This window comes from Haliotis cracherodii, unplaced genomic scaffold, assembly GCF_022045235.1.
Source record: "Haliotis cracherodii isolate W230 unplaced genomic scaffold, xgHalCrac1.p SCAF_11, whole genome shotgun sequence".
In the NCBI taxonomy this organism is placed as follows: Eukaryota; Metazoa; Mollusca; class Gastropoda; order Lepetellida; family Haliotidae; genus Haliotis; species Haliotis cracherodii.
The window spans coordinates 41,866,158-41,890,964 of record NW_027266266.1 but is presented as its reverse complement, the minus strand read 5'-3'; the positions used below and the strand labels follow the sequence as shown (position 1 = coordinate 41,890,964).

The window sequence follows — 24,807 nt, the reverse complement described above, 5'->3', positions numbered from 1 at the left end:
AAATGCATATTTGAAAATTTATGAATGCAGTTTTTCTAACTTTTACTTGCATTAACTAGTCGTTGTTTATTTTGGAATGTTTGACTACGTTTGAAATATCTCTTGGCCTCAAAGTATTTTCCACGGGCGATTTGACCTTGCTTACCAAACCAAATTTGCGCTTGTGGGGTGTTGATTTTCTCTTACTCTTTTTAACAAATCCGAACACTTTGCCAGCAGTACGAAGAAGCACGTCACTTATTTTGTCATTCACGTTTGTTATAACATCAGTTAGCTTACAATAATCAGCACAAAGTAGCTCAGATTCAATGGATTGTATAACCTCCTTGTCAATAGAGTCGACATATTCAGAAGCAAGAGTCCTATTCCATTTTCTAAGGCGGGGGCTTGTGTCGTTCTCTGGCCTCAACGTTTGGGGTGTAACAGGCTTATCCAAGTTTTTTGTTAGTGTTACAGTGATAGGTGAGTGGATATCTGAGAACAAGGGTTCCAAATCTAGGACCTCGAAATCTTCTATTGTTGGGAAAACATTAGCGCTCGCTACAGCATAATCAAGCAAGCTTACTCCTTTACATGTAACTTTGCCAACGTCTTTGCCATGTCCGACTCGGCCATTGACAATGTATATATTATTGTTTTTACATAAATCAACTAGCTTATAACCATGTGAGGTTGGCATCCTTACATCCTGACTTGATCTTTCTAACAATACATTAGCATATTTTAATATTTCAACATCATTCATATAGTCAACAAAATCGTTGGGGAATATATCTTCGTTGATACAGCTTGAGTTAGTTGTAATAAAATCTGACAAAGTATGTGTCCTTGCATTGAAGTCACCAAATATAAAAATACAATTGTCGCAATCTACTGATAATTTACACGAGATTTCATTATGTAGTTTTGGAAATGTTTCGTTAGAGTAATATGGCGAACCCTCTGGTGGGATATATGAGATACCAATATATATATATATGTCTTCATTACATGGTACATTTAATATTTCATGGGAAGCGAGAAACCATATAGCATATTCCGAGGAATCGGCTATTCTTTGGAAATGCTGTACATATTCATGCTTCATAGCAACGGCTACACAGCCTGATTATTTTGCCAGCACTTGTAATTTAGGTTTATAAAACACTGCATATTCAGGAATGTCAATACAATCAAATTTATCTAGTTTTGTTTCAAAAAAGCATAACATTTCATAGTTTGTAATCAAATTCGTAAATTCAGGAATAAGTAATCTCGATTTCAAACCACACACATTTAAGTAAATCAGTTTAAAATGGAAACCCTCACTGTTACGTGATATGAAAGTGCCTGTTGGCGAGGGCTCATACACAGGTTGCTCTGTTGGTATATCATGTGCATGTACACGAATATCGTCACAATAAGATTCACATACTTTTTTGTTGATGGGTGACACATTATTGTTATTTGTAACATACACATCACAATGGTCTTCCCTCAAAACATTTAGCGAAATATTTACATTGTCATATGCATTTACAGTGTTAGGCCTACGTTCATTGTATGCCTAGATATGTGTTATGTCACGATTTTGTCTTCGATTTGTCGCATCTTGCTTGGTTGTTTATCTCGGGAATGTTCAAGAACATTGACATACGAACGGATTCTCACCAGGGAAACACCTTCTATTGTTAATAAACAGTCTATCAACAGTTAGACTTGCCTTAAGTCCTCTGCTTTTAGCCTCTTCCAGCAAAGGGAGAAGCTCTCGTCGCCGTTTAACAATTTCAGGTGGGAACTGTTCACTAACACCAAGCTTTGTGTCCTTTAGGTTCTTCGCACTGGTTAGAACGTTCCATCTCTCATCAGAGTTAGAGAACTTATCTACTGTCACACGGGGTCTTGTTTTCATATCTTTCGGCTCTTCGCCAATCATTTCTGGTATTCCATGAAATAGGAATCATTAATCTCACTTTGAGATCCACTTCAGCCTCTTTCATATCCCCCTGTTGCTGGTACAGGGAGTCTACATCGTAAGATATATCATCCACATCCCTACCGATTCTTCCATTTCAAGTGAAAAAAACTGTTGGAGTTCTATTCAAACGGAAAGATGCTATGATACCCCGTGTCTCCATAAAAGGCAAACCTATCAAATTCGAAAAATCTGCAATATTTCTTGGGGTGATCCTTGATCAACACCTCACTTGGCGCAAACATATAGAATATGTGGAAAAACAGATGTCAAAAAGACCTGAACGTATTACGGGCAATTTCAGGCACATCTTGGGGCACATCGAGGGACACTCAGCTGGACCTCTACAAATCTCTTATCAGGTCAAAAATTGACTTTGGTTGTGAGACAAAAACACTCGAGATGAAGCCCCAGCTCTAAAAATCCCTCGCTAAAGCCATCTGGGATATTAGTATGTGAACTCATTCGAAGTCACAATTGTGATGACATTCAGCCTCCAGAAAGTCACTACAAAGGGTTACACCCTCCCTGGACTTTAAAAACTCCCAACGTTGACACTGCTTTAACATCAGAAGTCACTAAAAAAGAAAACCCAATCCTACAACGATCAGTAGCTATCACTAAAATCCAAACTACCTGGGACAGCTAGGCCCATATATACACTGATGGATCCAAGAATCCTATCAACAACAGTGTTGGTTATGGGATCCATATCCACAGCTCCAAACCCCAAGCACATTCAGTTCGCTTGCCTGATGGTCAGTCAGTATTCACGGCTGAATTGGAGGCAATTCATCATGCACTCATACTGGAACTTCCGGAAGCCAAGGCAGTCGTCCTATCAGACTCACTAAGTGGACTTCAAGCCATCAGTGGCAGAAACTCAAACCCCAGGCCAAACACAGTCAACAATATTATATACGAATATACGAAACTATCGGACCAAGGGCAACAGGTGGAGCTGTGTTGGATACCCTCTCACATAGATATTCATGGAAATGAAAAAGCAGGCTCAATGGCGAAGCTAGCTCTAGACAAAGCGGATATACAGCCTATTCTCTTTAGTAAACTAGAGATAAAAAGTAAAATCAAAGCCTCCATGGCAGAGAGATGGCAAGCCCAATGGGACGCAAGTAAGATCGGCAGATGGCTATACAAAATTCAACCCAAGGTCCAACAAAAGCCAAACAAATACTCAAATGAAAGGAAAATTGAAATTGCTATGTCACGCCTCAGACTCGGTCACAAAAAGCACTGTGACAAGGTTTGTTCATCTTGCAACCAGGCTGAAACCATTGATCACGTGTTACTAGAATGTCAAGATCATGCCCCAGCCCGGGCTAGGTTAAAACAAGAATTGCAGTTAGATCCGCTATCTGTCACAGATCTCCCAAAGCCAAGAGATGCAATAGCGAAGACCAAACTAACTCTATTTCCGAGAGATTAACAGCTCCTCTAACGTATATTAACAGAGCAGCCAAGGATAAAAATGAAATCATATCAATATAAGAAAATAGAAGTCAATCAACACAAAAACAGAAATTATGTGAATACCAAACTCACATAGATATGTGTACCCTACTCACACACAGGAGTCCCAAAGAGGGACAGGTCAGCCGAAATGGCTCAGGCAGAAGGTGACCTCTTAAACACTTAATGCAAAACAACTACTGATTCTAGCACATTACGACGATATATGCTCTGTCAGCCGCTTTCGTTCTTTAGTGCTTTCAGATTTAAGTTCTAGGCTTGCTGAGACACAATTCTGGACACAAGACTCAAGTTTACCCTTGTGATGGTCTGCTGCAGGTTATTTTCAAGCGAGGTCAGTTTACCATCAATCATTGTAGGTTTATCATCAATGCTGTTATTCGCTGCACTTTCTGCTGTACATAGTGTACCATGCCAGTCAGGTGATGCATTCGATCAAACGATGTCTTGACCCTGCTAGTACTATTCGAATCAACACTGCCCTGACTCTGAGATCCCAATATCTTCAGCTGGCTTGATTAGTCCATGTCCTGTGTATTTCCTAGTGTTATTGGTGGGGTAGTCAGTTGTTGAGTAAATCCTTGGGATGTTAGAGATGTGATAATCAGGGCGATTTGTCTACATTAAAGAGATATGACCAGTTTGCTGCACCATTTAGCCAAGTTACGTCACGTAACTTCTCAATCGCAAGAGCAAGGAAAACACGTCTGCACTGCTCTGCATCCAAACGCAACTCTCACAATTTTCCAAATGTGGACAGCTTACATGGGAGAAACATCTAGGCCCCGCAAAAACCCGAATAAAAGAACATCAAAGCTCAGTCTCCAAATATGACTCTAAATCAGCTCTATCAGACCACATCCGTGACAACCCAAGCCACAGCATTCATTTGGAGAGAGTCACAGCCCTCACCACCAACCTCAAAGACTTAAAGATCAGGAAACTACAAGAAGCCATCAACATCAAAAGATTCCAGCCGTCAATCAACCGTTACCAAGGCTATTACATACCCCCAACGTACCATCAACTCATCAAAGACCCCAATCCCGTTGTTTATATTACTGGCTTCATCCTTTATTTATGTTACTGACTTCACCATTGATTGTCATCACTACCCTTGTGTATACATAACAGGCTTCTCTACTTCAGTATAACAATATCTACTCTACACTATAAACATTGCCTCCTACTTGTATATATACTTGCCAACCACACTCCAAAAACAAACCAAATTCTTAGGACTTATTTTCGATCAACACCTCACCTGGGAGGCTCACGTCCAAAACCTTAAAACTAGATGCAGCAAAGACCTTAACACATTAAGATGTCTCACCGGCTCTAACTGGGGAGCCTCCAAAGATACCCTCCTCTCACTATATACAACACTAATTAGATCAAAACTAGACTACGGCTGTGCCATATACAATACCCTAAACAACTCTCTTTCTAAAAAACTTGACTCAATACAATATCAGGCTCTCAAACTCATTACACGCACCCAACATGGCACCTCCTACACCTCACTTCAGGCCCTTACAGGAGAAATGCCACTAAATCTACGCAGGGAACATCTAAGCCTTAATTTCTGGGCCGTGTCCCAAACAAACCCTCTCATCCAAAACCTAATTAACCAAAACATTAGCCCAAGAAACCAAGCTCTAGCTCGCAAACACCCCTTACTCACCCCAATATCCCAAAGAATAACTAACTACCTCAATGAACACCAAACTCAAAATCTTAAACAAAACTGCAAAAAATCAAATATCTTCACCCCTAAACTCAAAATACCCCAAATAGACACAATGCTAGCTAACCAAATAAATAAACAAACCGACCCAAACATAGCTAAAACCACCACACTTGCATACATACACGAAAATTGGCCAAATTGGTGTCACATATACACTGACGGATCTTCAGACCCGATCTCCAACCACACAGGCTCCGGAGTCCATACCACACAACCAGTTATATCCACACAATCTTACCGACTCCCTAACAACCAATCTATATTCACGGCTGAACTTATGGGCATGGCCTCAGCCCTGCATAACCAACAATCTAAAAACAAACAAAAAATCCTAATTCTCACTGACTCCCTTAGTGGACTACAAGCCCTCCAAAACAAAAATACCAAAAAACGACCTAAATTAATAAACCAAATACTTAAAAGCTCCAACGACCTAACAAAAGCAGGCAAACAAATAACCTTCTTCTGGATCCCCGCCCACGTAGGAATTTACGGCAACGAAAGCGCCGATAAAGCAGCTAAATTATCTCTCAAAATACCAGAAATAAGCCTAAACCTACCCATCTCAAAATCAGAAATTAAAAGTGTAAACAAACGAAAAATAACCACAAAATGGCATAATCAATATCAAAACTCAAATAGCCAAATCAAAAAAGTGCTCAGAAAACCATTAGCCAAACCTAAAATCCTACACCCCTCTAAACAAATTGACAGATTAATTACAAAACTCCAAACAGGATACACGAACCTAAATAACCACCTAAAACAACTTAAAAGACACACCACAGGCAACTGCCCCCACTGCAAACAACCCGAAACCACAGAACACGCACTCATCCACTGCACCCACTATCAAACACACAGAACCACACTACAAACCACCCTCAATCTAAATAAGGTTCCTACTCCAGATGAAATACTAAACCCTCAAAATAAACTAGAAAACTTCAAGGCCCTAGGCGTATTCCTAATCAAAAAAGACCTAATTAAGCGCATCTAAAAATTAATTAATCTACCAATCCAAGATCCAATAAACATACAAACACCCACCTCACCCGGCTCCCTTAGTTCCCTCCTCCACCCACCTCGGCATTTATTCCAAATTTAAAAATTTCAAAAAATCAATATAAGCAACCCCTAAAAGACCGCTCTTGGGTTGCACACACCACTTTCACCCTTCTCGGAATACACTAAATGGTCGGGCCAGGCCCGTGTGCGAAATACGCTGCAGTCGGAAAGCGCACGTTAAATCTTCTATATCAGTCAGTCACTCTGTGTATCACTTGCTTGATAACGGTGTTAGAACCTACACCGAAACGTCTCTCTTAATTGTAATAGGTTGTTCATCCATAAATTCTTTTCCTTACTTAGTACTCCAACTTCTAAATGCCTATCAATGAAGAAATCAGTAAATGACAGATCTGACCCCTCAGATAGAAGAAAATTATAAACATCAACATGTTGTTTCGCTGCTGCCAACATAACTGGTCTCAAGTTAAACGTTCCTCTTTTATTGTCAAATGTTTTCAAGGATAAGAGGTTTTTCACAATATGCATGCTACCTCCTTCACATGCCAACAACAAACAGTCATCGTTGTTATCATCATTAAGGGAAAGATCAGCACCCTCTTATATAAGAAGATTTAAAAAATCAATCTGTCCTCTCTTTGCTGCCAACATTACTGGTGTCTGGTTTAACTATCCTCTCCTATTGATTTCAAATGTTGTAAAGGATAAGAGGAGTTTCACAATAGACATGCTATCTCCCTCACATGCCAACATCAGACAATGTTTGTTCATCAAATCAGTTAGTGACAGATCAGCACCCTCTGATACAAGAAGATTATAAACATCAACATGTCCTCTCCGAGCTGCCAACATAACTGGTGTCTTGTTGCACCATTGTCTCGCATTGATGTCAAATGTTTTCAAGGACAGGAGATGTTTCACAAAAGGCATGCTACCTCCCATACAAGCAAGCATCAGACAATCATGTTTGTAATCACCAGTGAGCGGATCAGTAAGGGACAACTTCCTGAAGAACTTGACTTGTACCATCTGTTCTCGTGTTGACGTGTGTTGTTATGCGTTTGTGACAGGTTCCAACGGTGGAGCAGTTTATACTCGCCTTTTCGCGAACACCTGGTATCATTACTATTTGAGAGTGATTCATTTACACAAGCTCTTGATATAGTCGGAATCGTGCAATCGACTCTGCTTTTAACTATTGAATATGGAAAGGGTTTTGGTGCTTTTATTATCATTATCTTCTAAGACAATCATCTTGAGACCGTATTTGTCTGGAGAGTTATCCCCACATCTCGGTTGTGGTTTTCCTTGTCTCAAACGAGGCTGGACAGTGAGACAATTAGGATGACTCAATCATTACTGTAGATTATTAAGAGATGAGCCAATCTCGTGGAGCTCCTGCGTGTGCACAAGAGAACAGTGGGCAGTCGGAGATCAAGCTAGTTATCAATATTTTCTATCCATACTGATTCTTAATGTGAGACTGTATGTAACGGGCCTCTGTAGCATATATGTATTGAAGATGGCAGCTTGCTAATTACACAGTAATTACTATAGACAATACATTTTCTTCTCTACAGTTATGCAGAGTTGCCAAATGGGGATAAGTGATGCAGAAAGTCACAGACGGCCCCCTCTGATACAAGAAGATTATACACATCAACATGTCCTCTCAATGCTGCCAACATAACTGGTGTCCGGTCATCCGATCCTCTCCTATTGATGTCAAATTTTTTTAAGGATAAGAGATGTTTAACAATTGGGAGGCTACCTCCTTCACAAGCCAACATCAGACAATTTTTGTTGTGCATATCAGAAAGTGACAGATCAGCCCCCTCTGATACAAGAAGATTATAAACAGCAAAATGTCCTCTCTCTGCTGCCACCATAACTGGTGTCTGGTTAATCCACCCTCTCCTATTGATGTCTACTGTTTTCAAGGATAATAGATGTTTTACAATAGGCATGCTCCCTCTCTCACATGCCAAGATCAGACAATCCTTGTTGATATCATCAATGAGTGACAGATCCGCCCCCTCTGATACAAGAAGATTATAAACCTCAACATCTCCTCTTGCTGCTGCAAACATAACTGGGGTCTGGTTAACCGATCCTCTCCTATTGATGTCAAATGTTTTCGAGGATAAGAGGTCTTTCACAATAGGCATGCTACCTCCAACACATGCGTACACCAGACAATTATTGTTGTCCACATCAGTAAGTGACAGATCAGCCCCCTTTGATATAAGAAGATTAAATACCTCAACATGTCCTCTCTGTGCTGCCAACATAACTGGGGTCTGGTTAACCGATCCTCTCCTATTGATGTCAAATGTTTTCGAGGATAAGAGGTGTTTCACAATAGGCATGCCACCCCCTTCACATGCCAACATCAGGCAATCACGTAAGTGAAAATCAATAAATGACAGATCCGCCCCCTCTGATACAAGAAGATCATAAACCTCAACATGTCCTCTCTGTGCTGCCAACATAACTGGGGCCTGGTTACGCCATCCTCTCCCATTGATGTCAAATGTTTTCAAGGACAAGAGGTGTTTCACTATAGGCATGCTACTTCCCATACAAGCCAACATCAGACAATCATAGCCGTTATCATCAGTAAGTGACAGATCCGCCCTCACAGATACAAGAAGATAATAAACCTCAACATGTCCCCTCTCTGCTGCCAACATAACTGGGGTCTGGTTAAGCATTCCTTTCCTGTTGATGTCAAACCATTTCAAGGGCAAGAGGTTTTTCACAACAGGTATGCTGCCTCCCATACAAGCCAACATCAGACAATCATTGTGGTTACCATCAGTAAGTGACAGATCAGCACCCTTTGATACAAGAAGATTATAAATATCTAACTGTCCATTCTCTGCTGCCAACATAACCGGTGTCTGCCCAAAACTTCCTTTACTGTTGATATCAATTGTTTTCAGAGACATCAAATATTTCACTGTAGATAGGGGTCCACTTTCACAAGCCAAATGAAGACAGTTTCTACCTTTGTTGTCGGTGAGACTGAGATTTGCTCCTAGTCGCACAAGTTCTTCCAGAAGTTCATTCTGACCTGACGAACAACACAGCATGGCAGCTGTCAGGCCTTCCTCGGCAGATACATTAATCAAATCAGGACAAAGCTTTACAATAGCTTTACTGACATCTTTGCTCCCTGATTTACAAGCGTGGTGAAGACAAGTATATCCATTCTTGTCAGCAAGTAAAACGTCTGCTTTCAAGTTTAACAATACGTTGAACACATCCAAATGCCCTGACTCTGCAGCAAACATCAGCAGGGTTCTATCTCCCTTTCTCCAGTTGACATCAAACATATGACCTTCCTGAAGCATATCTATAATTTGTCCAAGACGTTGGGGCTTATTACTTCGCACACAGGCTAATAAACCATCATTGAGGTACGTCACAGTCTCGACTGAAAGAACATGGATAGTTTCCCTTCTACCAAGTACTTCCAATGAACGGGTAAAAAGTATATCATTATCTGAAAGTGACACATAATAAAAGAAACATTCACCAGAATCAGCGTCCTTCAGTGTAACAATGTGTTGCAAGTGATCAGCAAGTTGTTCATGTAGTAAGGAGGCAAATCGGGCGTCCCTCAATAGAAGATGGGTGAGTGTCCATCTGAAACATCCTTGTTGTATGCCTTCCACCAGCCTGGTCAGTACTATTGGGAATAGTCGAGACGTGATGTAGATCATGTTTGTGACATCATCGGTGATTGTTGGCAGATGTTGGTCGTGCTTACCCTGTCTTACTCTTTCATACAAAAACTTCATAGAACAATGCTTTAACAACAGCACAGGATTGAGATTACTAAGGGCACATGCTGCCGCATCATAGATGGATGGATGTGAGAAGGAAGCTACATCTTTCTCCACTTTACAGTAGGACCCAATAAGATTTCTGATTTCGTTATCAATGTCCGTTGAGGTACACGATGGCACCACCTCCTTTACAGCATGAAACAGGGCGGTGTGGGCTCCTCCAATTCCTAGTTGAAAGGAAACAAGGTCCAGTTTCCCACCACACAGGATGAGAAGAATAAGAGCTGCTGATCTGCTACTGCGCTTTCGGACAATGTTGTCAAGGTCGCCTCTCAAGTAGGTCACAGGGTGCTGGAAAAAGTCTCGAGTCTTCATTTGGAAGACTGCGTTATCGACGTACAGTCTACTGGTCAGTGGGAATCCAAACATGCTGTTTTGTATCTGTGTAATAGCTTTCATATCCTCCTGAGAAATGTCGAACAGTGAATTTCCTCCCATGAAGGATGTGAGAATGGATACCTTTTCTTTTTCTGTAAGGCCTATTTTTGTCAAATCAATGACAACTTGTGAATTGAAGAGGCTGACTTTGAACTGATGCAGTCTAGAGCATCCCTCATTCCAGTTGTAGGTTCGGGACGTGAAAAGAAAACGAAGCTTAAAAGTCTTTACTAAATCAGTTTTATCTGGTTGTGACTTCTGGTCTTCTTTTGCTTCTTTCTTGTTCCGATTGTACCTATTGTCGTTAAGATTCTTCTCCATTGACACAGTCCGAAGAGCTTCCACTAAAGCACTGAACACTTTGTGAATAGCTTCTAAACTTGACGGAAATGCAACAGAACCAAAAATGTCATCAAAGACAACAAGCATGTCATTGTTCCTTTTGATGATCGTGTTAACATCAAAGAGGTCAACGTTTTCTACGAATAATACACTGTGTTTTTTCTTTAGATATGCATCACAAAGCATTAAAGCAATGCTGGTTTTCCCATCCCCTGGAGCTCCGTTGATGGCAATATGGCTGTTCTTTTTCAGCAGCTCCTCTGCTACTTCTAGAGCATGAACGTGAACAAAGTCCCTCTTCAGATTGTCTATCCTTGTTGTGAGGCTTTCTGAAAAGAAAGTGACGTAATTAATCAAATTATCCTCTTTCTCACATTTTGTATCAAGTTATTTGTAATGTATTCTGAAACTATGCGCATGTCTAGTCATCTCATTTTTTAACTGAAACTAAACCTCCCTGATGTGGGGAAATGGACATAAGTATCCCACATTTGCTTTGATTATTTTGGAGACTTTGTCAATACGATCCTCGTGCTCATGTGTTTCACAAAAGTTGTAAACTTCTCAAGTCTACATTTGTATGGGCGTACGTCCTTAATATATTTGACATGTGATATAACTCATATAAATGTTTAAATTCAGTGTATATTTACAATTTTCACTGACTCACTTACTAAAGGGAGTAGACAGGTTTTAAATGAACATATATCTTTTTATTCTATACATTTCAAGCGTACGTTTTGCATTGTTTTGCATCTTTCTTTTTCTGAAAGAGACTTCAGAATGAATAACTAGTTACTTTGTTCTGATTTGTTATGTCTTTGCGGTGAACAGAGATCTTTTGGTAAAATTCTGAGAAGACATCATGGTGCTATTGTTTGCCTTAGTATAAGCGAAATTTCAAGAACAAATAAAGTGCACTCATGAAGAGCAACCTCCATCTCCATGTGGTGAGTGCTGGGTAGTGCTAATCGCTCTTCCCCAATGTGGACCTGGGGTAGAATGTGTGCTCATCACCCCATTGCTAGTCGTAAGAGGCGACTAAATTGGGCAACCCGTTTGCTGTGGTTTGCGCCCCTGTGTCGGTGGAGGACGGTGGTTGAGGGCACTGGAGCCAGGAACCGGGTGTTCCTTATGCCCAACACACCACTTTGGCCCTTACTTCACCTAGACGGGTGGTAGGATGGGCCCGATCCTATCAATCGGCTGGTCATGCCAAAGCCTGTGCATAAAAGTATGTATGCACACTTGTGATTTATACAAATGAATTGTTTGGTCTTGGCCAATATATAACATATTATAACTCACAAATTACTTATGAAACAACTTGCCTCGCGCCTTATGCCAGAAGGCGATGGCTTGTGGGCCAATCTGGTAATGTTGACCGCTGTATTCCATATGTCTGTATTTATTGTAATGGGCAGAACCAGCCTGGCATTCAATTTTGTAGACAAATGTAGCTATTTATGTCATATTTGCTGGAGTATAACACGCCTGTATCAGTGGTGTTTGCATACTGGACATCAACACAATATAACACTGCCCCTGTTGACACTCGATAGTGGGTGTTTTCCTTTCACCATGTCCCTACGCACAATTGTCTGGTTCCAAACGTCCAAAAGAAGACATTTTGAAGTTGATACAGAAACGGATGATGTACCTCAACATATTGATACCTGATCTCGATTTCTAGTAGAGATCCTTGATAAACAGCCAATCAAACTCAATCCATTTGCTATATCAAGAGCCATTTCAGGAATTTGTGGAGAGGTGAAGAACGTGACTCGTCAACGTAGTTGTTCACTCCTGGTTGAATGTGCAAAGAGACAGCAATCTCTCAATCTACTATCTGACAAATTGTTTGCCAATATATGTCTGAGCACAGAACACTAAACTCTTGCCATGGCACTGTGCGTGACTGGACCCGTTGTCTGTCTTGCATGTCAGCGCAAGAGATTGTTGCAGAAAACAAAGTGTTACTACCGTAAAAAGTTTTAACAGGAAGCAAGATGGAGATGTTGTTCAAACAAACATCTATTTGTTTACCTTTTCACGAACTACATTTCCTACATCTATCAAAGCTGGTTACATAAATATTGGAGTGGAGGTGTATGTCCCCTCTCCACTCCGATGCTTCAAATGCCAAAAGTTTGGCCGTGGATCAAAATCTTGCAATAGGTCCCCAATTTGACAACGATGTAGTGGGAGCCATGACAGCTCAGACTGCAACGAGGACCTTAAAATTGTGATGGCCATCACATGGCCTCTTCAAAATCTTTGGTTCTTACAATCTAAAGTACTTAAAATTAAACCCAACATCAACTTAACATATCATGATGCATGAAAACTGGTTGTTTCACGGCTTCCTACAACTATATCAGCCTAGTCTTATTCTGCTGCAGTCTCCCGTTCCACTCAAACCAATTCTATCACATGTCAGACAGACCTGACTTGGGTCCACTTTGATCAACCCCTTAAAATGGCATCCACATCATCATATGACACTGATATTCAGCCTACGAATGAGTCTGCAAAGCAACCTGCCAGTCAGCCTACATGTCAGCGTGAACCAAGTACAGAACAAGCAACAATTCAACTCTCTAAAAAAGAAAGGAAAAGAGAAAACAAATAACAAAACCAAAGGAGCCCCTCTCCTCCTGAGGTACGTCTCATTAACTTGTTTGGACTTCTAGATATGTAGGTGACCCTGTCTTCAGAAGACAGAGGTAGAAATACTTCCTCCTCACGATCACGTGAGAGGTCCCCTATTGAGCCACAGTGACTCAATCAAATAACCTAATCCAATGGAATTGCAGAGGACTTAGAAATAGTTTTAATGACATTCAACTATTGATACAGGATATAAAACCGTCTGCTTTATGTCTTCAGGAAACATACCTTAAAAGTACAGAAAAAATTGATATTAGGCGGTATAACTGTCATCATTCATATTCCCCACCAGGTGACAAAGCAACTGGAGGATCGTCTATCTTGGTGAGACAATGCGTGATTCACAGCCCTGTTTCTATCACTTCAAATCTTCAAGCTGTTGCTGTTTTTAAACTTTGAACATTGTCTTTACTCTGTGTTCCTTTTATGTTCCTCCTTCCACAATGCTTCGGCAAACTAATCTTCAAAATCTGTATGATTAGCTCCCCAAGCCATGCATCATCGTTGGTGATCTGAATGGGCAAAACCCTCTATGAGGAAGTGTGTCCACAAACAATAAAGGTAAAGAACTTGAGGAATTCATTTCTGATAATAATTTATGTATCTGTAATGATGATTCAAACACTTATAGGCACTCATGAAGAGCAACCTCCCCGTGGTGAGTGCTTGGTAATGCTAATAGCTCTTCCCCCGTGTGGAACCGGGGCAGAATGTTTCCACAGCACCCATTACTTGTCGTACAAGGCGACTAAAATTGGGCAACCTCTTTGCTGTGGGTTGCGCCCCTGTGTCGGTGGAGGACCGGAGTCTGGTGGTTGAGGGTACTGGTTCCAGGAATAGTGTTCCTTTGCCGAATACACCACTTCGACCCTTACTTCGCCTACTCGGGTGGTGGGATGGGCCCGGTCCTATCAATCGGCTGGTCATGCCGAGCCCTGTACATTGATTGTATCTGCACAAAATGTGAATTCAAATTTCACTTATACTTTAGGTCTTGGCCCAATTGTTTGTATAATAAAACTGATTGTCAAATCATTCTGATGCCTTGAGTCGTATGCCCAGAAGGCGATGGCTCATGGGCCAATCTGGTGGACTATATTAAGTTTTACTTAATTTGTCTGCTTGAGTATACCATTCCAGTATCCTTGGTGCTGCCAGTTGGAGATCCATGTACAACCTCAAAATGGCACAAACCAAAAAAACAAAACGTTCTTTGGAAGATTCCTCGGATGAGGAGACTACCATCCTGAAGAGTTCTTCAGGTACTTGGTCTAGATTTTAAGTGGTTTCCACTGATGGTACATCTCTGAAATTAAATCTGTTTGCAATTTCAAAGGCACTTTATGGCATTGTTGAGAGCAAAACTGCAAAACAATCAACAACTTTACTTGCTGCCAAACACTTAGTTTCTACCCCAGTTTTGATTTCACTGGGTATTATCAGAGGTAGGGAACATTGTCTCTCTGATATGACGGAAACTGAAATAGCTGATGAACTGAGAGATCAGGGAGTGACACATGTGAAACGTTTCACATAAAAAAGGGATAATGCAGTCTTCAACTCTAATACTTACCTCATGACTTTTTCAAAGCCAACTCGTCCCAAAAACATCAAAGCATGATATTTTAACATCGAAGTGGATCAATCCATTCCAAACCCACTTCGGTGTTACAAATGCCAGCAGTTCCAGCATGGTGCACAATCTTGCAACCGTCGCAAGATATGTCATCAATGTGGTGAAGATGACCACAATACCAATTCAAAATGTACCAAAAAAACAACTCACTGCACAAACTGTTCAGGTGACCATGTAGCTTCTTCGAAGTCATGCCCAAAATTGAAAATACAACATCAGATTGTGAAAGTGAAACATGAAAGGAATATAACCTTCCCCAAAGCCAAGCGTTGGATCATGGCTTCTGTTTCTGTTTCTCCAACCTCAGCTGTGTCCTACTCAGCAGCTGTGACACACAACCCTGCCAAATCTGTCATGTCTGTTGAATGCCAGACAGATATAACTTGGTTCTCGACAGAAAACTATTCTTTTGTACTATCCAGTTCATCATCCCAAACAGGTGTTATATCAACATCAGCTCCAGTGTCAACAGCATGGATGGCAACATTAGCCCAAGTGCCAGAACCACCATCAAAACCAACCACTGATAAAAGTGCAAACAAAAAAGTTGACTATTCAAAACAATCAGATCGTGTATCGAAGGGTCACCATGACCCTATTCAAATTTAATAGATATAAAATTTTAGAGGAGATGGATGTCTGTCCTCATCCTAATGGGCGCAACAGAAGTAAGTCGCCTCGAAATGGGAGACGTAGATTTCCTGTTGATCCACCAGTAACTTGAATATTATGAATCCACTGATTCAGTTGAATTGCAGAGGTCTTAGGACCAATTTTAATGAATTACATTTATTTATACAAGATTTAAACCCATCGGCAATCTGTCTCCAGGAGACATATCTCAAACAGACTGACAACATTGGTACAGTTCCTACAATTCATTTTCTCCTCCAGGTGTTAGGGCTACTGGAGGATCTTCTGTTTTGGTGAAGCAGGGAGTGTTCCACAGCCCTGTTTCACTTCATACCAATCTACAAGCTATTGCAGTCCGACTGACTTTGCACATAACCTTTACACTATGTTCTCTGTACATTTCACCTACTTCTGTGCTTCAGTGATCGGATCTTCAATCTTTATATGACCAGCTCCCTAAGCCATGCTTGATCATGGGTGATTTAAACGGGCATAACCCATTATGGGGAAGTGTTGTCGTTGATCCTAAAGGTAAGGTCCTTGAAGATTTTATTTACTATAACAACTTGTGCATTTTCGATGATGGAACAAGTACATACTTGCATCCTGCTCCTGGTACCTATTCCGCTTTAGATTTGACACTTACTTATTATTTACACTGTCCGTCGATGACAGGTTTTTATTCGTCTAAATTTATTAATTATTAATGTTCTCGTCACTATATGGCTGAAACACTGCCAATGTGACGTTAAATTCTAACTCACTCACTCAAACACTTATTTACATCCTGCCACTGGAACGTACTCAACACTTGATCTGTCCCTCACAGATTCAAATCGAGTTTGAATGGTCGGTCTATGATGACCTCTGCAGAAGCAGTCACTCTCCACCATTCTTAAAACTATGAACCCGAATCCTGATTCCTCCTCATTCAAATGGAATTTTACAAAGGTCAAATGGTCATTGCATGAAATATTATGTACTGAAAAAATTAACCCCTGACCATTCTAAAATTATTCAAGATCAGATTAAATTATGTTCAGATCAACTCAATGAAATAGCTGATCAAACAATTCCTAAGTCCTCTGCAAATCCTCATAATGCAAACCGTGGTTCACTAACGAATGCAAGAAGGCACAGATGTGTAGGAAGAAAGCAGAAAAGAACTTCCGCCGACTTCCTACAGTTAAATCAATAATTAGATCAAGTGAAAAAGCCCAGGCGGGCTTATAAACAAAATAAGCATCAATCCTGGAGGAACTTTGTCTCCAAAACCAATTCCCACACACCTATGTCCAAGATCTGGAACATGATACTAAAATCAAAGGCGAAGGATCAAAATCTTCTGTTCACCATCTTAAGGAAGGTTGTCAGTTATTAACGGAAGAATACAAAAATTGCCAATAAACTAGGTGAAACTTTGGCTGAACATTCGGCCTCATCTAATTATTAGAAAATATTAGAAACATCAGGAAGAGAATTGTTTTTAACTCTGACAACGGGGAAGACTATAATGAAGTATTTTCCTTCCATGAGCTACATACTGCCCTTGGGCGAGCTCATGATACAGCGGCTGATGCTGATAATATTCACTATCACCTCCTGAAGCATTTGTCTAAATCATGTCTCGAAACCCTTTTAGATATTTTTGTTCCCAATATGGACGTCCGGGAATTTTCCTCCTTTGTGGTATAATGCCATTGTAATCCCTATTCCAAAGCCTGGTGGGGATCACACAGATCCCTCAAATTACCTATATCTTTGACCAGGTGTTTCTGTTAAACCATTGAGCGAATGGTAAATAATAGATTAGTTTGGTTCTTAGAAACCAATAATCTAATTTTCAATGTGGTTTCCGAATAAATCGAAGTACTATTGATCATTTAGTACATTTAGAATCCTTTGTGAAAAATGCTATTGTCAACAAACATGCAGTGTCTTTTTCGATCTTGAGAAAGCTTACGACACTGCCTGGAAGCATGGCATTTTAAAGCATTTACACGATTTTGGTCTGAGAGGCTTGCCACATTTTATATCACAGTTTTTAGCTGTCAGGCAATATCAAGTCCGAGTGGGTTTAACCCTTTCTGACCATAATCATCAGAATCAGGGTGTCCCACAAGGAAGCATTTTGTCTGGTACTTTATTTAGAATTAATATCAATAGTATTTCAAAGATTTTAAGTGATTTAGTAGATGATTTTAATATATCTTATCGTGGTAAAAATATGCTCACTGTTGAGAGACAGCTACAATTATGACTCAGAAAATTCAGAAATTCTCTGGAGCCAAGACAAACTGTATCCATTTTTGCTGCAAATATATACCCTGAATTATTTTTGTCTGGCTTTCCTTTTAAAGTTGTTAAGAAAGCCAAGTTCTTGGGTATTATATTTGATAAGCATTTAACATTTTTACCACATATAACATATCTAAAGACTAAATGTCTGAAGGCAACTGACTTAAATTATTGAAAGTCGTTTCTCATTCAAAATTGGGAGGGGATCCAACAACCCTTCTTCATTTAGATTGATTTCTTATCCGTTCCAAACTCGATTATGGCTCCATCATTTATTGTGGAGCCTGTAAAAGCAACTAACAATTATTAGATTTGGTACATTATCAAAAGATGAGACTTTGTCTTGGAGCCTTTAGAACATCACCAGTCGATAGCTTATGTGTTGAGGCTGATTAGCCATCTATCAAACAACATCGAATTGCAATATGTGACTAAATTACACTCAAATCCGTCGAATCCAGCACATGATAGTGTGTTTAATCCCATGTATAACAAATTATTTCGATCAAAACCAATACTTGTTCCAACTCATAGGTTCAGAATTAAGCCACACATTATCGCAGTTAATATTGATCTTTCTACTATCTCACCATCCCGTTGTAAGCGGCCAAAATCTAACTAGATGTGTACTGAATAGGCATTTATGTTAACTTAATCAGATGACAATATTGTTACAGCAATTGACCAGGACAGATCAAGGCTGAGTTAGATACATCTCCTAAAGAAAACTGCATGTACATTCATGTACATTCTCATCTCACATGAGAGATTTCTTTAATTATGATTACTGTTTGGAAAAACAAGTGCTCCTAGCTTTGTCCGTCTTCCCGAGGCAAGAGAGTTAACTGAATTTAAAAGTCCAGTTTCCACCCTTGCTGGACTAGGCTGGAATTCCTGGGCTCGATCGTAGCGCCACCAGTGGCTATTATGAGTTATGTCCTTTCTATGCCTCTCCTATTGACCAATCAGATTCAACCTCTCGTATCACTTGCATTTGCTTCAAACAAAACGGTGGGGCCCAGTCAAGACGATCTAATCGATAATCAAGATCTATATTGTGATCAAACGAGTCTTACATCGCGAAATGCATCAAATCACGTGAGCACCTTGATTAAAAACATGAAAAGATATAGAAAATATTTGTTGACAACGAGTTAGCGGTGCACATGCTTTGCAAATCCTGCAGTCGACTGAAATCTGTATGACACTTTACGAAGCTGATTTCGATTTCGTTGCGCGATTTTGATTGGACTATGCATAGACTCATTAGTCCAACCAAAATGTAACTCCATAATACCAGCCTAGTTCGTCAAGGGTGGAAACTGGACTTTTATAGTCAGTTAACTCACTTGCCTCGGGAAGATGAGCTTTGCTATCTAAATTTAAATAACAGGATATGAATGTTTAAAAACTAATTGTGTACCGAATAGGCACTTATGTAAACTTAATCAGGTGACAATGTTGTTTCAGCAATTGACCAGAAGAGATCAAGAATGAGTTAGATGCATCCCCCAAAAGAAAACTTTATGTTACTGTCTACATCTCCTTGGTAACTAGCCAAACGGGAGGTAGACCTAACACTTACTACCCTAGATATGATTCTCATTGCTCTATTTTAACTGATGGTTCCAAAGATGGTGACAAAGTTTCAAGTGCCACTGTCATAGGATCTAATATGTTGTCTTCGAGAATTCCAGGTAATAGTTCAATTTTTACAGCTGACGCCAATGCTGTTCTTATAGCATTGGACAACATTCACAACCAATCATCTCAACAGTTCATCATCTTTTCAGACTCCTTGTCATGCATTCAGCCAATACATAATTGTTCTTCCAATCATCCGTTAATACACGATATTTTAGAAATGAATAATGTTCTCGCCACTGCCCAATACGACATCGCCTTTTGCTGGTTGCGCAGTCATGTTGGAATCGCTGGTAACATTATGGCTGATACTGCTGCAAAGGCAGCACTCAACAAATCAGTGACACGACGTCTTTCCCCTTACAGTGACTACAAGGCAATATTTAGATGCTACATCAAAGATGTAATGCAAAAGAAGTGGAACACCGAAGTAGGTATAAACAAACTTCATGCTATAAAACCAACCGTAGGTTATACCTACTTGGGTTGCCATTCGAGGTGATGTGAGGTGAAATGGAGTTTAACGTCGCGTCCAAGATTATTGCACTTATATAGCGACGTGCATGTACGTGTGTGTGTTTGTGTGGCTGCTTGTACTAGTCCGGACTGATGCCGATTTATAGTGCTAGCTCACTGAGATACCATGCCGCAGTTTAACATGAATATCCCACTCAGACACAGTATACTGACTCCGAGCCGACCAGTCCTTGTTTTAGACCCTTAATGCCGAGCGCCAGACAGGGTAACAACAAGTACCATCTTTTAACGTCTTTTTGGTATGACGCGGCCGGGGATCGAACCCTGGACCTTCTGCTGTCCGGGCGGACGCTCTACCACTAGACCACGGAGGCGGTCTGTTGCCATTCGAGACATGACGAAGTTGTATTGCGACGATGTAGTATTGGCCACAGTCACTATACCCATGAGGATCCTCCGTTTTGTGTCCTTTGTGACGAGGGAATCACTGTCAAGCACCTTTGGCTTGACTGTGTGATTTTTTCTCTCACAAGGGATAACTATTATCATTCAACATATTTAAAGGATCGTTTTTATATAATGTCAGTGCCGCTTTTATTCTCGGTTTTTAAAAAGAAATAGTGTTATTTGATAAATTTCGAATTGTTTTAGAATAGTGGGATGTTAATTGTCAACTGAGATCAATGAAGGTGGTGCAAATCAGGAGGTTAAAGTGGTATAGAATTATTCTCCCCCTGACAGTGGCACGTGAGTCCATCTATATTGAAGTGATTGATGTCAACTAGTGTTTTAATTCCTTGATTGTACTTTGATTTTTTAATATTGGTTAACATTGCGTACAACCACTTGTGACGGAAGCGGTGGCATAAATCCTGCTGGGAATCATGCAGGAAGCAAAAGCACTGTCAGTCCCCATGGTCCCCAGTTAGGTGGTCTAGCTTTGGTTGCCAGTGGTCTATAGGCTGGTTTTACTTTCTATTAAATAATTGACTGAAAACTTCTTTGTTTTAATATGGCTCAGGTTTGTTTTATGTCTACACTGTGATATTTACCTTACTGTTTCACTGTCCTTTGTCAACAGGAATCTTATAATAATAAACTTGTTCTCATCGTAATATGGCTGCAATATTGCCGATGCGATGTAAAATTATAACTCACTCACTAACAAGAGTATTAGAACCCATCTTATGAAAGAGGTATCAAGGAAAGAAAATCGACTTGCTGTACTGATATAAAACACCGGGAAACATGCGATAGCGTTTAAACACTCTTGATGAAGACAGGGTCAGACACGAGTATTACTTGAAGAAGTTTGGGGAAAGACATGTTCATGCAATATATGACACTGCGATAACAAGAAACTGGTTTTAGAAGAAGAAAAATGATATATTACAAATACATAGAGGTTATCACGCGAGTGTGTTAGGGGATGGTAAATATCCTGCACTAGGAATAAACATTGTATTTAGCGAGCCTTGGCGAGCTAAATACATAGTGTTTATTCCTAATACAGGATATTTACCATCCCCAAACACACAAGCGTGATAACCTCTTTATCATATAATGTCATTCTTTAATTCTGTGATTCAAAATCGCTTTCCGTCACTCACAAACATTACCGAAACATTGCGAGTTTTCCTGGAATGCGCGCATTAATATTTATTACGTCATAGGGTAAGTGATGTGTCAGTTGGACAGTGACAGTAGCCAATATAGTTCCAAATGAAATCTGTTTCTTATCCAGTGGCGAAGCAACATATACGCAAAACAACAATTGTTTTTAATTGCCTTTCGCGGCAATCCATCCGTCTGTCCGCTAGAGTAACTGCCCTTTGTCAAAGGGAAGCTACTCTAACCCTAGTCTATGAGACGTCACGGCCACGGTCAGACGTTGTTGACAGTCGGTCTGTCCTGTCATAACGTTAAGAAGTGTATTCAGATGTACACACAGCGACAAAACGAAACAAGGTAACAATTCAAATATATTTCGGCCAAATCCAACCATTTTAATTTGTGGAGAAGGTTTCAAGCCGCAGAGGTCTACAAGCACAGATATGGCTACTGATCCCGCTTGGCTAGGCCTTGTGCCCTCGCAAAATTGTTTCAAAATCTATATCTCCAAAGTTACCAAAACTTATAAAATGCCTTAGCTATGTCACAGTTAGACACTGATTTTCAGTATATTAGACTGTTCTTTTGATAATGATAGCAGTTATCCCTGTAGTTTATCCAGATTCCCGATGGTTAATTCTGACTCGATCGCCGAATGACGAGGGCGACGGCATGTTTGTTTATAAAGAATGAAAGTAGTCCCTACTTGACCTTTGATATTTGCATCTCTATCCGCATATGACCCGAACGGATATCGTTTTTATCCGTTGGCTTTATCCTGCCGAGAAACCTACCCATTATATGATAAATAGTATTTATTGCCAGTACCCACTACACAATATTCTTACCTTGTGACAGACAGCCTCTGTGTGCCAGATCCCCAACAGAAACATTGGAAGCATTAGAGATGGTAGACTGAGACACTGGACACTGATCTGGAACACAGAAACCATTCTTTCCCGGTTACAAACACAGCTGACATTGTTGGATATATAAGATAAAATAAGAATGTAAGAATATCATTTACTTGCACGTTCAGAAAGTCATATTCCTACTAACCTTACTTGTAAGTATTGAGTTTACTATCTTGTTTGTTTGTTGTTTAACGCCGCACTCAGCAATATTCCAGCTATATGACGGCGGTCTGTAAATAATCGAGTCTGGACAATACAATCCAGTTATTGACGCTATGAGCATCGATCCATGCAATTTGGATACACTGACATGCATCAACCAAGTCAGCAAGCCTGACCACCCGATCCCGTTAGTCGCCTTTTTCGACAAGCATAGCCGCCTTTTACAGCAAGCATGGGTAGCTGAAGACCTATTCCACCCCGGCTCTTCACGGGTCGAGTTTACTATCATGCTCAGATACATGGCAATACAATACAAGAACTATTTTTTCTCAAACTTGCTGTGTCATTGTAAATATGAACTCACAAAAGTTGTATTGTGCTGAAGTTGTTGGAGTAGGGTGTCGACCCTGTTCAGGGCGTCTTTCTATTTGGTCTAAAACTTCTATAAGAAGCTGACCAACATCATGATCAATTTGGTCTTGGTCTATCAGAGGTTCCATCCTCCCTCCCGGAGAGTCTTCCTTCTTTGGCTTACTTCAGACATTTGATATTTGCATCTCTATCCGCATATGACCCGAACGGATATCGTTTTTATCCGTTGGCTTTATCCTGCCGAGAAACCTACCCATTATATGATAAATAGTATTTATTGCCAGTACCCACTACACAATGTTCTTACCTTGTGACAGACAGCCTCTGTGTGCCAGATCCCCAACAGAAACATTGGAAGCATTAGAGATGTTAGTCTGAGACACTGGACACTGATCTGGAACACAGAAACCATTCCTTTCCGGTTACAAACACAGCTGACATTGTTGGATATATAAGATAAAATAAGAATATAATAATATCATTTACTTGCACGTTCAGAAAGTCATATTCCTACTAACCTTACTTGTAAGTATTGAGTTTACTATCTTGTTTGTTGTTTAACGCCGCACTCAGCAATATTCCAGCTATATGGACCAGACAATCCAGTTATTGACACTATGAGCATCGATCCATGCAATTGGGATACGATGACATGCATCAATCAAGTCAGCGAGCATGACCACCCGATCCCGTTAGTCGCCTTTTTCGACAAGCCTATTCGCCTTTTACAGCAAGCATGGGTTGCTGAAGATCTATTCTAACCCGGTTTTTCACGGGTCGAGTTTACTATCATGCACAGATACATAGCAATACAATACAAGAACTATTTTTGCTGTGTCATTGTAAACATGAACTCACAAAAGATGTATTGTGCTGAAGGTGTTGGAGTAGGGTGTCGACCCTGTTCAGGGCGTCTTTCTATTTGGTCTAAAACTTCTGTAAGAAGCTGACCAACATCCCGATCAATTTGGTCTTGGTCTATCAGATGTTCCATCCTCCCTCCTGGAGAGTCTTCCTTCTTTGGCTTACTTCAGTTCTGGGTGTTAAAATAGCACATTTTCACAAAGTGACATACGTATTCATAAAAGTGAAAAATGACTGACGGATTAACATGCTTAAAACTGTTTTCTAATTTCATGAGTACATATCTCACTGGTGTGATTTAAGTGGCATAAGAGCCTTATTTAAACAGTTTCCCTACTTGGTGTAAAAGGAGCAATGAGACTAATTTGTGAGAGCTTTGCCCAATGGGTAATCCATTCACTAACTCCGGGGATTTTGTTATCCTCTTACAAAACGATTCCAAAGTGTGAAGAGCATTTTGGTGTTCCCTGCCCTGATATTGATTGAATGTTGCTAAAAGTGGCGCAAAACCATATTCACTCACTTACTCACTTATCCAAAACAACTCATCTGCAACATATTCAGCCCTGTTCACAAAATGTCATCCGCTTGTTGAAGCATCATGATAATATGGGATTTCTGTCTGCTTGTAATTGTTTTATTTAAGACCACATGCTCTGAGTACATGTTATATTTCTAAGGCATTTATCATGTATGAGTGTGGTATTTTCTCTTACAGACAATGCAAG

The 24,807-nt window shown here is 40.2% G+C and overlaps 1 protein-coding gene and 1 pseudogene across 1 annotated transcript; both read right to left on the bottom strand.

Annotated features, from left to right (window-relative positions):
• Positions 1-4,822: 4,822 nt before the first annotated feature.
• Positions 4,823-7,265, bottom strand: LOC139456515 (putative ankyrin repeat protein RBE_0220; annotated as a pseudogene).
• A 523-nt stretch (positions 7,266-7,788) lies between these two features.
• On the bottom strand, positions 7,789-24,209 carry LOC139456514 (uncharacterized). The gene is made up of 4 exons (XM_071238267.1): positions 24,074-24,209; positions 23,523-23,609; positions 22,616-22,702; positions 7,789-11,127 (listed from the first exon to the last, which is right to left on the bottom strand). Exons 1-4 carry the CDS (start codon positions 24,207-24,209, stop codon positions 7,805-7,807), a joined length of 3,633 nt encoding a protein of 1,210 aa, XP_071094368.1. The 3' UTR covers positions 7,789-7,804.
• Positions 24,210-24,807: the final 598 nt, after the last annotated feature.

What these genes read in the sequence shown, in the direction of transcription:
- LOC139456514 (XM_071238267.1), bottom strand. Translation starts at nt 24,209, where the DNA reads ATGGAACATCTGATAGACCAAGACCAAATTGATCGGGATGTTGGTCAG. An exon ending in TTCAGCACAATACATCTTTT is followed by an intron (nt 23,610 to 24,073) that starts GTGAGTTCATGT and finishes TCTGTGTTCCAG; the next exon opens with ATCAGTGTCCAGTGTCTCAG. An exon ending in CAGAGGCTGTCTGTCACAAG is followed by an intron (nt 11,128 to 22,615) that starts GTAAGAATATTG and finishes CTTTCTTTTCAG; the next exon opens with AAAGCCTCACAACAAGGATA.